A 14,261-nucleotide genomic window follows, 5' to 3' on the forward strand; every position below is an offset into this window, starting at 1 on the left:
TTAATTATCAGAATTAAATATCAAAATTCTACTAATTTTTTAAGGTCTTTTATAACTGTCAATGATTTAACAGAAATAGCATATATATTGAAATGTTAGAACTGATCTTTTACTCTTACTTAGCAAATACACGAAATAACAAGGAACTTGAATAAAATCACAACACACAATTTTAAACATCATATCTAATGAAACCGTTTAAAGATTTTACAGGAGCGTTTTAAGCAAAAACAGTTCTTAAGTTGAAATATAGCAGGTAGATGAAAAATATATGAAGGAAATCAAAAGTAGAACCTAGCTGATGTTACTATGTGCTGGACAGAAATAAGATGCAGACTATATTGAAAAGGTTAACCGAATCAAACCACATGTGCATCATAGCTTGTCCTTAAAAACAGAGATATTCAGTGCACAGGTTTTGAAATGTCCCTTTTTTTAATTTACACCAGAATTTTGCCAACTGATAGTTTTAAAGAAAACACGAAGTTTTTGCTTAAGACATTAATCTACAGGAGCATAGCACTGCAGAAACTACCTGTTATCACTTAGAAAATTCCATGATTCAAAACAGATATATCCAGCGATAATACTCTGCAAGGTTACCAGCAAAACACCTACTGGTTATGATGGAATTTTTAGGTTTTCTGCATACTACAATACGATTATGTACATCAAGTGCTCACAATTACAGCAGATGAAAATCTACACCTTAAATAATTTGATGTCAAAACTGCCTTTATTTACAATATAGAAAAAGTACACGTGAATTTAAATAGCATTCCAGGTAAATGCACACAGACAAGAAATATTTTTGCTTTCAATAGCCAATTTTCTGATTAGTGTTCATTTTTGCTATATTTGAATATATATATATATATATTCCTTGTAAATAATCACAATAGGAATGTGGAATTTGCCATTTGATAAAAAAAGAAAGCATATTTCTTCAGAAATGTGGCATTTTGCCCAACAGTACAGAATAAAAAAACTCACATTTCATGAAGTTATACTTCTTAAATTATTGTTGGCTGGTTCACAACGCCAAGTTTGTGAGTGATGCCAAATTTGTGATTTTTTTTTTTTTTTTTTTTTTTTTTTAGCAGATCACTATGTACATCAATTAAACAGTGGAGGGGGGGGAATTACATAACGATTTCTTGAAAATGGTGTTTTATTACAGATGTTTCTCACTTATTCAATTTGATTGATTGCTGCTTTTTTACCAAACTCTTTTGAGTGTACTGCCATTTTAAAAAAGGCTGCTGTCTTTTGTTTATTAGCTGGGCAAAAAATTAGTTGCCAACGAGTTCACAACTTTTTGGGAGGACAGGTGCAGATAATCAGAAAGTACCCTCATTTCATTTAAGAATATTTTGTAATTTTTAATGAATAATTTTTTAAATGATCACATGACAGTGAGTTAAACTTTCAAAACACTTGTAGTCTTAATAGCTAATTTTTTGTAAAAAGCTTATATTACTTACATAAAGGAATTAAGAAAAATCTTCAAAATGTAAATAATATCTAAATCAAAATACTTGCATTTTAGCAGAAAAATTTTACTGTAATTAAACAAAATTAAATATTAAAATTATAACCTTCCAAAGTTTTACAAAAATGCAAAAGAAAAAGTTGAGAGCCAGTAAGAACAAATTAAGGAGGTAATATTTTGGAAGGTTAGAAGTTTAGTATTTAATATTATTTAGTTATATATATATATAGAATTCACTTTCTTTCTGAAAAACAAAAAATCTATTTTGGGCACATCAAAACAAAAATTTTATTACATATATGAATAAATGCATAAAAACATTAATATTCCATACAACATGTTTTGCTCTTACATTTTCTGATTGTATGACCCGTCCCAAACTTTTACGCATGTAGCAGCAACCAAGGAATCGTTCCAATGGTGATATATGGTATTGATTCTGTCCAACAACTGGAGAACCAGGTTGCGTACTAGTTATGGTACCAGGTGAACACAATAAATCGAAAGATTTGTGAGTCAGCAAAGTTGGTATACCTGCTTGCCATGAACAATGCAATACTCTTGCTGAGGGAGCAGAAGATACACCTATAACAACAATTAACATAATATATATATATATATATATATACCCTATTTTATTAATATATCTTTAATACAAACAATGAAAATTTGGGTAATGGTAAACAAACACTTTTTACAAAAAATAAAAAAAAATTATAGAAATTTTGCTTAAGAATTAGCAATGTCCTATATTCTACAAAATTATTAATACATTTATTTCATACAGGAAACGTTTGACATTTTAAATATCAGTTTGTTTTGAAAAGCTAATGAATATTCAGTACTGTAGATAAAATGTAACATCAATATTGCAAACAACATATTTTAAATTCAATGGCTTATAGTGGACAACAGTAGATGTATGCCTTTAGTCAGCAAAATATTATGCAAAATTTGAATATAATGTGAGATATAATAATAAAAAAATACTATTTTTTTAAATAATGCAACAAATTAAGAAGCTTAATCAATTTAATTCAGAAACAGAACTTTTAATTACAAAAAGGAGAGGCAAAAGATTTAATGCTCATAATAAAACTTAAAAAATGAATAATAATATTGACATGAAATAAAAAAACTAATTATTCATAAATTCCTTTTTAATATAGAAATAACATGCACAAACATGCACTAACATTCATAAACATAAAAAAAATTCACTTATAGCATTATCTTTCTTCACAATGTAAAAATTTCATCAATGATAATTATAGTCCATTTACAATAGGGTAAGCCAAAAATGTTTGCAATTTTCACAAAATTTAGTTCTCCCTTCCCATTTTCCTTGAGATATGGCAATTCATGTAAATCTTTTCATCACTATTTGATATAGATCGAATAGATTAAGTAAGTTTGATGTTGAGAAATTGCTATTAGAGAAGACAAAAATGTCATTAAACAAATATGATGCTAAATAGCTATTAAAATTTATGTTAAAAACACACTTCTAATTTGTGGCCTTTTTTCCTCCATGGCAAGACACTTACTAATGCAACAGATTTTGAAAACAGTATCCACGACATCTTAAGACTCCAAACCAATTTCACTGTTGGATTCACAATTAAAAGGGAATCATTGATTTCCCATGGTTTTCATTTCAAAGAAATTCTAACAGCTCCATAGTTGTGCCCAACTAAAGTGTGGTAAATGAAAATTCATCACCATCTAAATATGGCCTTCTCAGTCTCGTTACCCTCTCTCTATTTGACATTCTTTTAAGTTAGGAAGAATATAAAGATTTTTGGTTTGCCCCGGGGTGTGTTCTTGTGGTGTAACTGGCAGCATGTCTAGCTGACAACTGGAAAATCCAGAGTTTGATTACATTGCTGATTTTTCATGTTTCTTACTCCAAAAATCCTAATAGTTCTACAAATAAAGTATGAACATATAGTTGAACTTTCCCATCATAAAATCACAAATTTTTAACTCCGAAAAAGATTTTTATGCATATAAAACAGTCGAACCAGCTTCACACATATAAACGAAAATTTGTTTCATGAATTATCTAGCATGTTTCTCATGCATAATCAAGATTAATAAACTACTTCTATTCCCTTATTTTTCAATATTAATACTAGAGATTCACAATATGTGTTATTTATTACCATTTAAAATGTGGCTAATTTTAACAAGGTTCCAGAATTAGTGTTTCTGAAAATCTATATGTGATGCAGATGTGAAAAGAATCAGAGAGATCAGAATATTATCCAAAATTACCAAACAGTTACCCAACACACTTTAGAATGTTATTTAAGAGATACATTGTGAAAAACATCAATAGCCATAATACCATGCCATAAATTTTTGTTGAGATTCATGTCATTAAAAAGTTACACAGAATAAATAACACTCATGCTAAAGTCTGAAAATAAAGGCTTGGCTTTTATGTATATAATTTCATTGCCTGTATACATTTGCACATATATTGGGAAGGGAATAATTTTTAAATTACAGAGCTAAAGGATGCTTGTTGCACACATTACCCATGCAAATTATCAAATTGCTCAATCAAAAAGTGCTGACAGTTCTGAGAGTACAAACAAAATATTTTTCTATCTAATATAAAGATAGATCAAAAGAAAAAAAAAGACCTCAATTATCAGTTTTATTCCATTTAACATTATCAATATTCTGCAAAATTTACTTTCTACAATCATATAAACATGTTTTATACACATCATGAATTAAAAACCATGCAGTTATAAATTTTTTACTAATACATGTTTGCTTCCTGCTCCCATAATTAACTAAAAAGCTTGTAAACACTGCAGCAGCTCAATTTAAAATTAGGCTGGCATTACCTATCAAATTCATGCATAACTAAAAGAGACTAGAAATGAACTAAAGAAATTTATATTATCCTTTTACCAGGTGGCTTTGAGTGATCTGCTAAACTTCCTGCTTGTGGACTATGCAAGGCTGGGTGATTGCTGCTTCCAGGACTTTGTGCTGTTCCTATGGGTCTTGGAGAAGGTCTGGGAACTGATGGACTTCCAGGCCAGGTTCCAGGTGCAGGTGAAGACATCGACAAATTACCTGCACTTGCCGGTGCAGCAAAAGGAGAGCCACCATCTCCATGAGCTACATTTAAGTATAAAAATATAATTATTTTATGTACTTTGAAAATTCATAAATACAGTGAAAATTCAATAATCTGACAAATACAGGACTTTTCTAATGCCAAGTTATTAGACTTAATATGAAAATTTAACAAAAACAATTTTGCAAAAATAGTTTAACAAAGTGCAAAACTTGAAATGAAGTTCTACATACAGTAACTACAATTACATTTAATGACTAGAAACTACAAGAAAAGAAATTACAGAATATGGATAGCTTATTATTATCACCAATTTATGTTTTGGAATCTTGTCTTGTTGTTGTATGAGACTTTTTAAAAACTGAATATCCATTTTATAGATACATCATTGAACTGCACAGAGATTCATTACTTCTCCACTTCTCTGCAGTTATTATGCTTTGAAAATTTCACAAATATGTTTAATGCTTTGGCAGCCTTTCAACAAATAATCATTAGTTACACTCATTCTCTCCACATCTTCTGACATTAACCGGACTCTCACTAAAGATCAGTTGATCTTTAGTTTCCTTAATTCAGCTAGCAGGTTTCACTCTCAGAAAGTGTACTGTCTTTTATTTAATTTGTGCTAGAGTACTGTTCAAAGAAGCACTCTGGGATGAATTCAGAAGTTCAGAAAAGTTAAAGATAAAGCTATAAATATTTTGTACATAATTTAGCGGAATTTTGCACATAATATTCCAGCCACAATGAGAATGGTCCAAAACAAAATGCTTAGGAATGTAATCACACATTCAAAGCCACTTCAGATAGCATTCCTAACAGATATACAGATATGAAAAAGGCATTCCTAACAGATATGAAAAAGGCAGTTGATGAGAAATTATGATGTGTCAAAAATTGAATAATCATACTCTTAATCTGAATACTAGGACTGTGTATCAATTAAGAACTGCAAGAAAGAAAAAAAGCAACCATAATTTTTAGAAGTACATATATATTTCAGATACACAAATTCAAACTACAGTTCTTTTTTCTACCACGCTTTTTCTTTTTATAATGGAAATGACTTACTTATAAAAGAAAATAAAAAGACATCATGTTATTTTAAAATTTATATACAGAACTGTCTATATTATTTGCTTGAAAAATTCACAGAGATTTTAATTTAATTTGGCAGTAACTGCAATATTCGTAATAGTAAGTAAGTAAGTAAGTGTAATATTCATAATAGAAAGTAATACTATGTATTCCCACTATAAAATTGTGAATGTTATATATATGTATCAATGTTATAAAAAGATTAAGAAGAATAGACATCAATAACTAAACTGTCTTGGATGTAAAACTGCTGGATATTAGGTTATATTTAACTAGTTGAATTATGAATCTGTACATTTTACAAGTATCATTCGCTACCTAGTTATAAAATAAAAAATAATCAACTTAACTGGAAAATTTAAGTTCTTGATTAACTGGTATATAAATTTATTTTATTTATTTATTTAAAAAACATGTTTTAGGAGAAGATTCCACAGCCTGGATACCTACCTTGCTGACTAATGAAACTTGCTGCAGGAGACTGCATGGGCACTTGTGATGTAGATGAAGATGGTGATGGTGTCGGGAGAAAAGATGGAGAAGGTACATGAAGTGGATTTGCTGGAGAATTTGCAGCAAAAAGATTCCCAGGAGATTGTGCTTGAACATGCAGCATAGATGGTGATGGACTTACATGTTGAGCTTGTGACTGTGACCCCAAAGATGGAGGTGATGCTAATGAGAATGATGGATTTGGTGATGCTCCATAGCTTTGCTAAATAAACAAATGCATGCATAAGTTAAAATCTATGTTTAAGAATTAGCATCACACTAATAATTAATTTTTATCTATGTACTTTATGATTATTATTAAAATTAATTCAGAAAATAATATACACAACAGAATCTTCTTTAAGCTCAAAATGTTAGTCTATCGTTTAATGTAAAGTGTATTCTTTTAAACAGCTTAAAATGAAAAGCAAAATTGCACAAATGAAAAAGGCAGTTGACGAGAAATTATGAGCTTCAAATCATTTACTTTTAAAATACTAGCTGCTACATGGCCAGCCTTCATCTGGCTTTTAAATGTACCAGAAAATGCCTAAAGGGAACACCAAACATTAAATTTTAAAAATGCACAGAATTTTACTCTGCAAAACAGCTTTATCAATAAATAAATAAATAAATAAAATAATAATAAAAATGCATTATATATAAAAAAACATTACAATGAAATAAACAATATTTCTTAACACAAATATTAATTATCCTAATAAATAAATTGACCAACTTCCCATTGCAAAATCTTAAGAATTCAAATGGTATAAAGGAAGTTAAGAACTTTATTTCCTAAAAAATTCATGCAAAAATTTTATATAATTAAAATATTATATAAAAAAAACTTGAATAAGCAATAAATTTCATATTTTCAGGAGAAAACAGTCCAGTATCCAAAGCAATGAATGAAAAACTGTTGCGAAAACCACATTTCTAAAAGAATGAAACTATCATGAGAAAGCAATAGCCAATCAAAACTGTGCTTTGTAGATGACATAATTCAAAATAAACAAACCTCTTTGCCATTAGCTTATAAAGAGAGATAGAGGGGGGAAAAAAGGAAATTCTTTCTGTTGTGCCTCACGAGATACATGCACGTCAGAGTAAGATGACTGCGATGTGCATGCTGTGTGTCCAAAAATCAAAAGAAAATAAGCATTATCCCTCAATACAAATATTAATTATCTTAATAAATAAATTAATCAACTTCGTGTTGCATAAAAAAAATCATGCTTAACACTTCTAACTGTTCTTCTAAACAGTGAAATAAGCAATAAAAAACACGAAAGAAACAAAAAATTCTGGAAAGGAAAGTATAATTAATAATATTTTATCTCATATTTTCACCAGTCAGCAGTCCAGTATACAAAACATTGAATGAAAAGCAGTTGCCAAAACCAAATTTCTAAAAGAATTCAAAATGATGCAATTTCATCAAAAAAGATCGAATTAAAAAAAAAAAACACCGATTTGAGTTTTGAAAAAAATCCCTTCGAGGTGCACTCGGTCTTGTCTAGATGCAACTATGTACCAAATTTTGTAGCTGTGGGTCTATTAGCTTATGCATAGCACGAGAAAAAAAAAAAAAAAAAAAACACAGACAGACTCTTTCTTTTATTATATACACAGATAATTAAAACTTAAACAACTTCAAAGGAGTTTGAGATCTCTGCAGCAAGAGTTTCCAAGCAATGGAAAGAAAGGAAATTTTGTTCTTCAAAAAATTTTTTGGAAGACCACACAATGGATGCTAACTCAAATTCTGGAATAATTTCCAAGGTAAAAATTTAAAAATTCATTTTTTTATCAAGAAAGCTGCCTTTTATAATACTTCAATAATTTAAGCATAGTAATATAATATAATAGTCTTGTAAAAAAATTCATTAAGTATCTTAAATCAAAAACCTATAGATGTAGTATAAATACTTATTTTACAAAGCATTCAAAACAAAAACAATAAAAAAGTATTGCTTAAGACATACTAGCATTAAATAAAATTCTTAGAAGGAAATTTTTAGTTAAACTACATGCTACAAACCTGAGAAAGAACTGATGTATGAGGAGATGCTGGTGTGTGAGGATTTGAACCTGATGGCGGAGTCATGGGTAAATGAAATCTGAGACCAGATCCTGGCCCACTAGTAGATGAAACACTCTCCTGACTGCGACACTGGGCTGGTGATGCTGGTGTCAGTTGACTTGTGGTAGATAAAAATCCTGAATCTAGACTGTCCAGAGTCGGCACTGGGGATAATGGATTGTCATCCTCTGTTTGCGATCTCCGTCTTGACTGTGTAGCTGTTTCATCAACAAACTTGCTGAGAAATGCCTATCAAAATGCAAAGTAATTTTATTAACATATATCTTAATATATTTCTTATACTAAGAATGGTGATATACATATTCATAATTTTTTTTAAATTAAGGATCAATACAACTGTTACATCATAATCTCCAATTTTAAAATGTAATCCTTAACCCCTCCTTCATTTTACTAAAAATTAAATGCATTTTCCAACTTTAATTTTCAAAAAAATTTGCTTTTTTTCACATGGTTTATTTCTTGAAGAAATTTATAGTTAACAATCATTAAATATTGCTTTAGATTTCAAATTCCTTACCAGAAGACTGGGTTCTTTGGGAAAGGGTTCACTAAAAATGAGTTTCTGCAAGAAGCAAAACACTGATGTAACATATTTGAGAAACAAGAAAATGTTTAACACGAAATCAGGCTGCTACAGAGACAACATTCTGACTAGCTTCTGAAAACATAAAGCGTCAAATGAGCAGAGTGAATCAACAGCATAAAATATATTTCCTAAAAGGGCTATCTATAATTCCTTTAGTAAATGCTGTATCATTGATCTCTTTGATGTCTCTCATTTGATTCAGAAGGAAGCTATGAATAACATATTGGCTTATAAATACTGTTCTTAGTAAATCAAATTCTATTAGAATAAATATATTTATTAGATCTATTTCAGAAATTTATTTTTTCAAAATCAAAGATTTTTTTTCTTCGATTACTAATACCTATATTAATGCTGCTTCTTATAATCTATGCCTTTTTTTAAAACTTCAGAAATACAACAGAAATTTTTAAAAAAAATTTAATTTGTTGCAAAGAGTCTTTCTACATATGGTTTATTTACGTTAAAAAGAAATTTCAAATTTAGTATTTCTTCTTTTCTAAGCAATCATACTGTTACCTCAAATATCTTAATAAAGCTTAACTTCTTTTGGACAGGAAGAAGGGCTTTGAAAAATTAATTATATAACATGGGCAAAAAGAATATTAATTCATTAATATCATTAATTTTTAATCTACTATAATATTCACAGCTTCTCTGCCCTAAAGAACAAAGTTACAAAATTTGCTCATCTGTGTCAATAATATTCTATATTTAAAACCTATTAAAATACAAAGTCCATTCAAAAAGATTTTAGACTTGTGGCTTAAAATATGAAAAGGCTTACAATTATATATTAGTGGGCTGTATTGCTTTCAAAGTAGTTCCACTTGAAGGTTTGAAAGTTATCCCAGCCATGCTGCCAACTTTTGAAATATTTGTGGAAATTCGTTTTCATGCTGTATTTGCCTGTGATTCTGCTTGAATTTCTTACACCAGTCTCAAATCTACCCTTTATGTTCCATTTCTAGTTTTAGAAAAAAAGATGAAGTCACAGGGTATGGAGTCAGATTTGTAGGTGGGATACAGTACTAAAATAATGTTGTTGGCCAAAAACAAAGAAGTCAAAAAAGGAATCTGAGGTAGTGCACTGTCATGAAGAAGGAACTATGTTATAACGCCACTTCACAAATCACCCTCTTCTCTAACCTCTTGCATACATCTCAGAACTTTGATGAAAAATGCAGCATTAACTGCTCATTGCAGTCATCGTCTTCCATTTCGCATTAGGTTTGTCAGGCACATCTGCTAAACAGAATTTTGTGCCAAACACACCAAACCGATGCTTCCCAGCTCCATTTATTTGGGATGCCCATTTTGTTTATAAAGTCTGACAGCCAGCCCCTTAATAGAGTTCAGGCATAAGAGATTGTCTTTTTTTCATCTTTTCCCTTGGATTTTTTAAATCAAGTACCTCTGGCATTTTTCAATTCATAGGCACTCCCCCCTTGTGCTCTAGGAAATCTCTTTTTGAATCTGATTTTATCTAGAGATGCAGGTCATGCTTTTAATAGCTTGCTGACCTTCTCCAGATGTTGACTGAGCAACTTGAGTAGAGGTCATTTCTACCTCAATGAAAGATTCATTTCTGCTCCTTCAATTGATTTCCTCTGAGTTTCCTTGTTTTGAGAAGAAAGGTCTGTATCAGAAGTTCTGCCTACAAAAGCAGAATTTTTACTTATATTAGATTAAAAAAAGGTTCACCCAGTATTGCCTGTTGCTGGGTAAAGCTCTAGAAACAGGTAAAGCCCTGTTGCTGGGTATACTCTAGAAATTGTCCATGCTAGAGCGTCCATTAGGACACTATAACCTCAATGTCATTCACCCTAGGCACGGGTTGCATAACACCAGGGTTACGGGAGAGGGTTCGCGGCTTCTTATTTATTATTCAAAGCTATCTTGTCGGAAAGTACAGGACATTCGGATATCCACCACCTGCCAATGCGCCTGGTAGCCACTCAAGCCCCAAGATTAAGTGTTCATTGGGGGGAAAAATTCCTTATGAACAATTGCCTCCGGTGCACCCCCACTACCTTAAAAAAACTGACTCTATTGTTTTTCACTTGTTTTGTTATTTCCAGTCAGGGTGAGCCTGGAATTTTCCACGGTTACTGTTAGGATGTTCCAGAAGTATAATTAATATATATTATAGTATTGTTAATATGCTCTGACAATTCATTATGGCAAAATACATGCTTCAGGATCAATAATTTTGGACAAATAATTACCTTCTCTGATGAAGCTCATTTCTTCTTGACTGCATACGCTAACAAACAAAACTCACTTTTGGTATGAGAACAATTCATAAGAGATACATAAGAAGCCCTTGATTATTGAACTACTTATTTTTTTTTTAAATCTCCCCAAAACAGAGACGAGATGCAGTTACAGTGACTGGTGAGCAATACCAATTGATAACAACTAATGTTTTATGGCCAAATTTACAGCATATTCATTTGGGGAACTTGTAAAAAGATGGTGCCACAAGTCATACTGCAAACATCACAATGGACGTAAATGAAAAAGTTTCATGAAAGGATAATTTTACGAAATGATTTGGCCTATCAGAAATTGCAATGAATGCTTTTAGATTACTTTTTGAGTTATTTGAAATGAATAACTGATGCAAACAAACCATGAAATCTTGAAGCTTTAAGAATAAACACTGAACACTACATTTGTGATATTAAGCCCAAGTTATAGTACACAGTCACTGAAAATAATTGTGTTCACTGAATTTGCTTATTCGATGAACCCATTATATTTAAAGAAATTAAATAATGAAGGATCTTCATAAATGTATGTATGTTTCCCGCTTTGTGATAAAATAACAGTACCTAGAGCCATCAAATTTTGAATAACGTACGTTTCCACCCAATTAATGGCATCTGAAAACAAAATTTGGAATTTGTTTCATTATCTATTTCATACTTTGTAACACTTTAACGAATTTTTTATTAAACAAACTCAACCATTTCAAAGTGAGCAATGGCAACACCATACCGAAAAGGGGAAAAAAAAAAAAGAAAAAAGGGCGGGAAGAAAAAAAAAAATTTTTTTTATCTCCAGCACATGAGACTGTGCATCAGAAATTCTAGATAGAAGATATGCTCAATTTAAAATTATTTTGCAATATTGCTGCTGAATTGAATTTTATGGTTTAAGTGCAAAGAACAAGATACTTAACAAACAAAGGTAACAGAAAATGTTTTAAAAAATTGTTCCTTTGAGCGTAATGTAAAATCTGAAAGCTTTCAGATTTTTTGTTTAAATCATATGTAATTTTAAATATATATGATTTTGATATTTCAGATGGTAGCAAATAATTATAATTTTAAATTTTAAAGTGGAAAAATTTCCTATTCATTTGCAAATAATTATAATTTTAAATTTTAAAGTGGAAAAATTTCCCATTTATTTGGCTTTTCTAACATGAATTACATTTTTTATACACTCAACTAACTGTGATGTTCATGTATCCAGAATTTACCGAGTTTTCTGGATAGGCCAGCTTTTACTGTATATCAATGAAAGTACAAGCAAAAAGTAGAAAATTGAAAGCTTGACCCACCTCCCCCAATAGGTGTCAGAGATATTAAAATTTTTATTAGCAATAAATAAAATGACTATTCATCAGATACATGAGTAAGAAATTACTAAAACACAGATACTAAACTCATAATAACCTTTTCAAGAAGCTAAAAATGTTATAAACTAAGAAATAACCGAGTTTCCCTTCTGTATAATTCCTGCAAGGGAAGTAAAAGAATAATTCTTGGGGGCTCGGGGTAGGAATTTGATCTTAAACATATAATTTAGGGTATTGTTTTGCAATCTACACAACCATTTTGCTTTACATTTTATATACATGGAGAAACATTGGTTCCAAAAATTTGATTCATTCCTAAAAGCCATTTGTCAATTAAAATATTTCCAAACCAAAACAGTTCTCCTATAGGAATTAATATTGAATGTTTTAATTCATTCTTGAACCACTGATGATTGCTTATTTAAGCTTTACAACAGTACTTTGTGTATATGTTCATAGGTGAAAATCAATAGAAATCATTAAATATATATATATAAAAAAAGATAAAGACAACACTAAACAGATAAAACACATCAAAAATTTTTAATTTTCTGTAACTATACACGGGACAACATACTTGGAAAATGAGGAAGGGAATGTTGATGCTTGGATGCAAAACTTCCTTCTACAAAAATACCATGCATTTATCTTTAGGAGGCATTTTCTATTTTCTTTGTTTCTGAGCACTACTCGACTTTAACTGAGACTGCTGGGCCTCTGTTTCACTCAAATCAGTCCAATGTGATTTATATTTGCCTGTGTTTTAAAATGCTTATAAAGTGATGCATCGCACTGTCGACGAAAATGCTTATGACATAGCTTGCTAATGCTTTATCACGGTGACACATTGTGTAAGAACTTTGCATCTTACCTAATTTTACATAAATTTCATGATCATTTGTCATTCTTTTTCTGAAGACCTGCCTACCATTCACTTTTTGTTCCTGCTTTTTGAAATTGTAGTTTTTCTTATTCAGGTTATTTTTATGGTTTTTTTAGTAACTTTTCCACACCTTCGTTGTTGATTTCCTCACTCAAGGTTCTGTCTAAAGATGTATCACTAATAACACACAAAGACCAAAGCACTCAATACCTCTGTCTGCAACCCAAGCCAGCCATAATTTCCTACAGGCTGAATTCATGCTCCTGCAAGTATTTTGTTGCCAGGCTTTGTTAATGAAAACTAAGCAGTGAAAAATATTAAAAATGATGTTTCCAGAAATCCCTAAATGTTAATTATGTAGCATTGGTTACTTCAACAATTTCGAAAATCATACATCACCCACCTAAGTATTCATAACTCAATATGCAATTTGTCATCTGAGGTGTCGTTCCACCCAGATAACTTATTCATGAAGTAAGATGTTTCTGATCTAAAGTTCCACTTAGGTTCTAATATTATACATACAATTTAAATTATGATAAATGTAAATTATTTACAGTTCCATTTTATTAACAACATAGTTTAGAGTAATATTTAATTATTATTTATTTACTAAAATTCTTAGCCAATATTTAAATTAAAGTTCGTGCATGAAATTAAATATTTTCAATTGAAGTAAAGATATCTGTAAAAGTACAAGTAATTATTTCATGTAAAATTACATTCAAATTTTACCTTAATACTGTTAATGGTAGATAATTCTTCAACCGCCTTCTGTTTATCAAAAACACTATAGGCACCATCTCGAATAGCTATTAGTCCTTCAGGTCTGCATTCTATATCTAAACAAAATCTAAATTCTACTAAGGAAATATACCTAAAACCTTGGGAAATGTATTATACAATAT

At 30.3% G+C, this 14,261-nt stretch overlaps 1 protein-coding gene across 2 annotated transcripts in view; it reads right to left on the bottom strand.

Moving 5' to 3' along the window:
- MED14 (mediator complex subunit 14) overlaps positions 1-14,261 on the bottom strand; it is a 128,829-nt gene that overhangs the window by 11,688 nt on the left and 102,880 nt on the right. For both annotated transcript variants that reach the window (XM_085816602.1, XM_085816603.1), the window contains 5 exons: positions 14,089-14,206; positions 8,230-8,520; positions 6,144-6,408; positions 4,421-4,633; positions 1,845-2,077 (listed from right to left, as the gene is read on the bottom strand). In XM_085816602.1, the coding sequence (XP_085672728.1) occupies positions 1,845-2,077; positions 4,421-4,633; positions 6,144-6,408; positions 8,230-8,520; positions 14,089-14,206 (1,120 nt within the window). The remainder of the gene's footprint in view (positions 1-1,844; positions 2,078-4,420; positions 4,634-6,143; positions 6,409-8,229; positions 8,521-14,088; positions 14,207-14,261) is intronic.

Source organism: Stegodyphus dumicola, chromosome 5, assembly GCF_044657685.1.
Source record: "Stegodyphus dumicola isolate Sdum_Otavi_A_Nest chromosome 5, ASM4465768v1".
Taxonomy (NCBI): Eukaryota; Metazoa; Arthropoda; class Arachnida; order Araneae; family Eresidae; genus Stegodyphus; species Stegodyphus dumicola.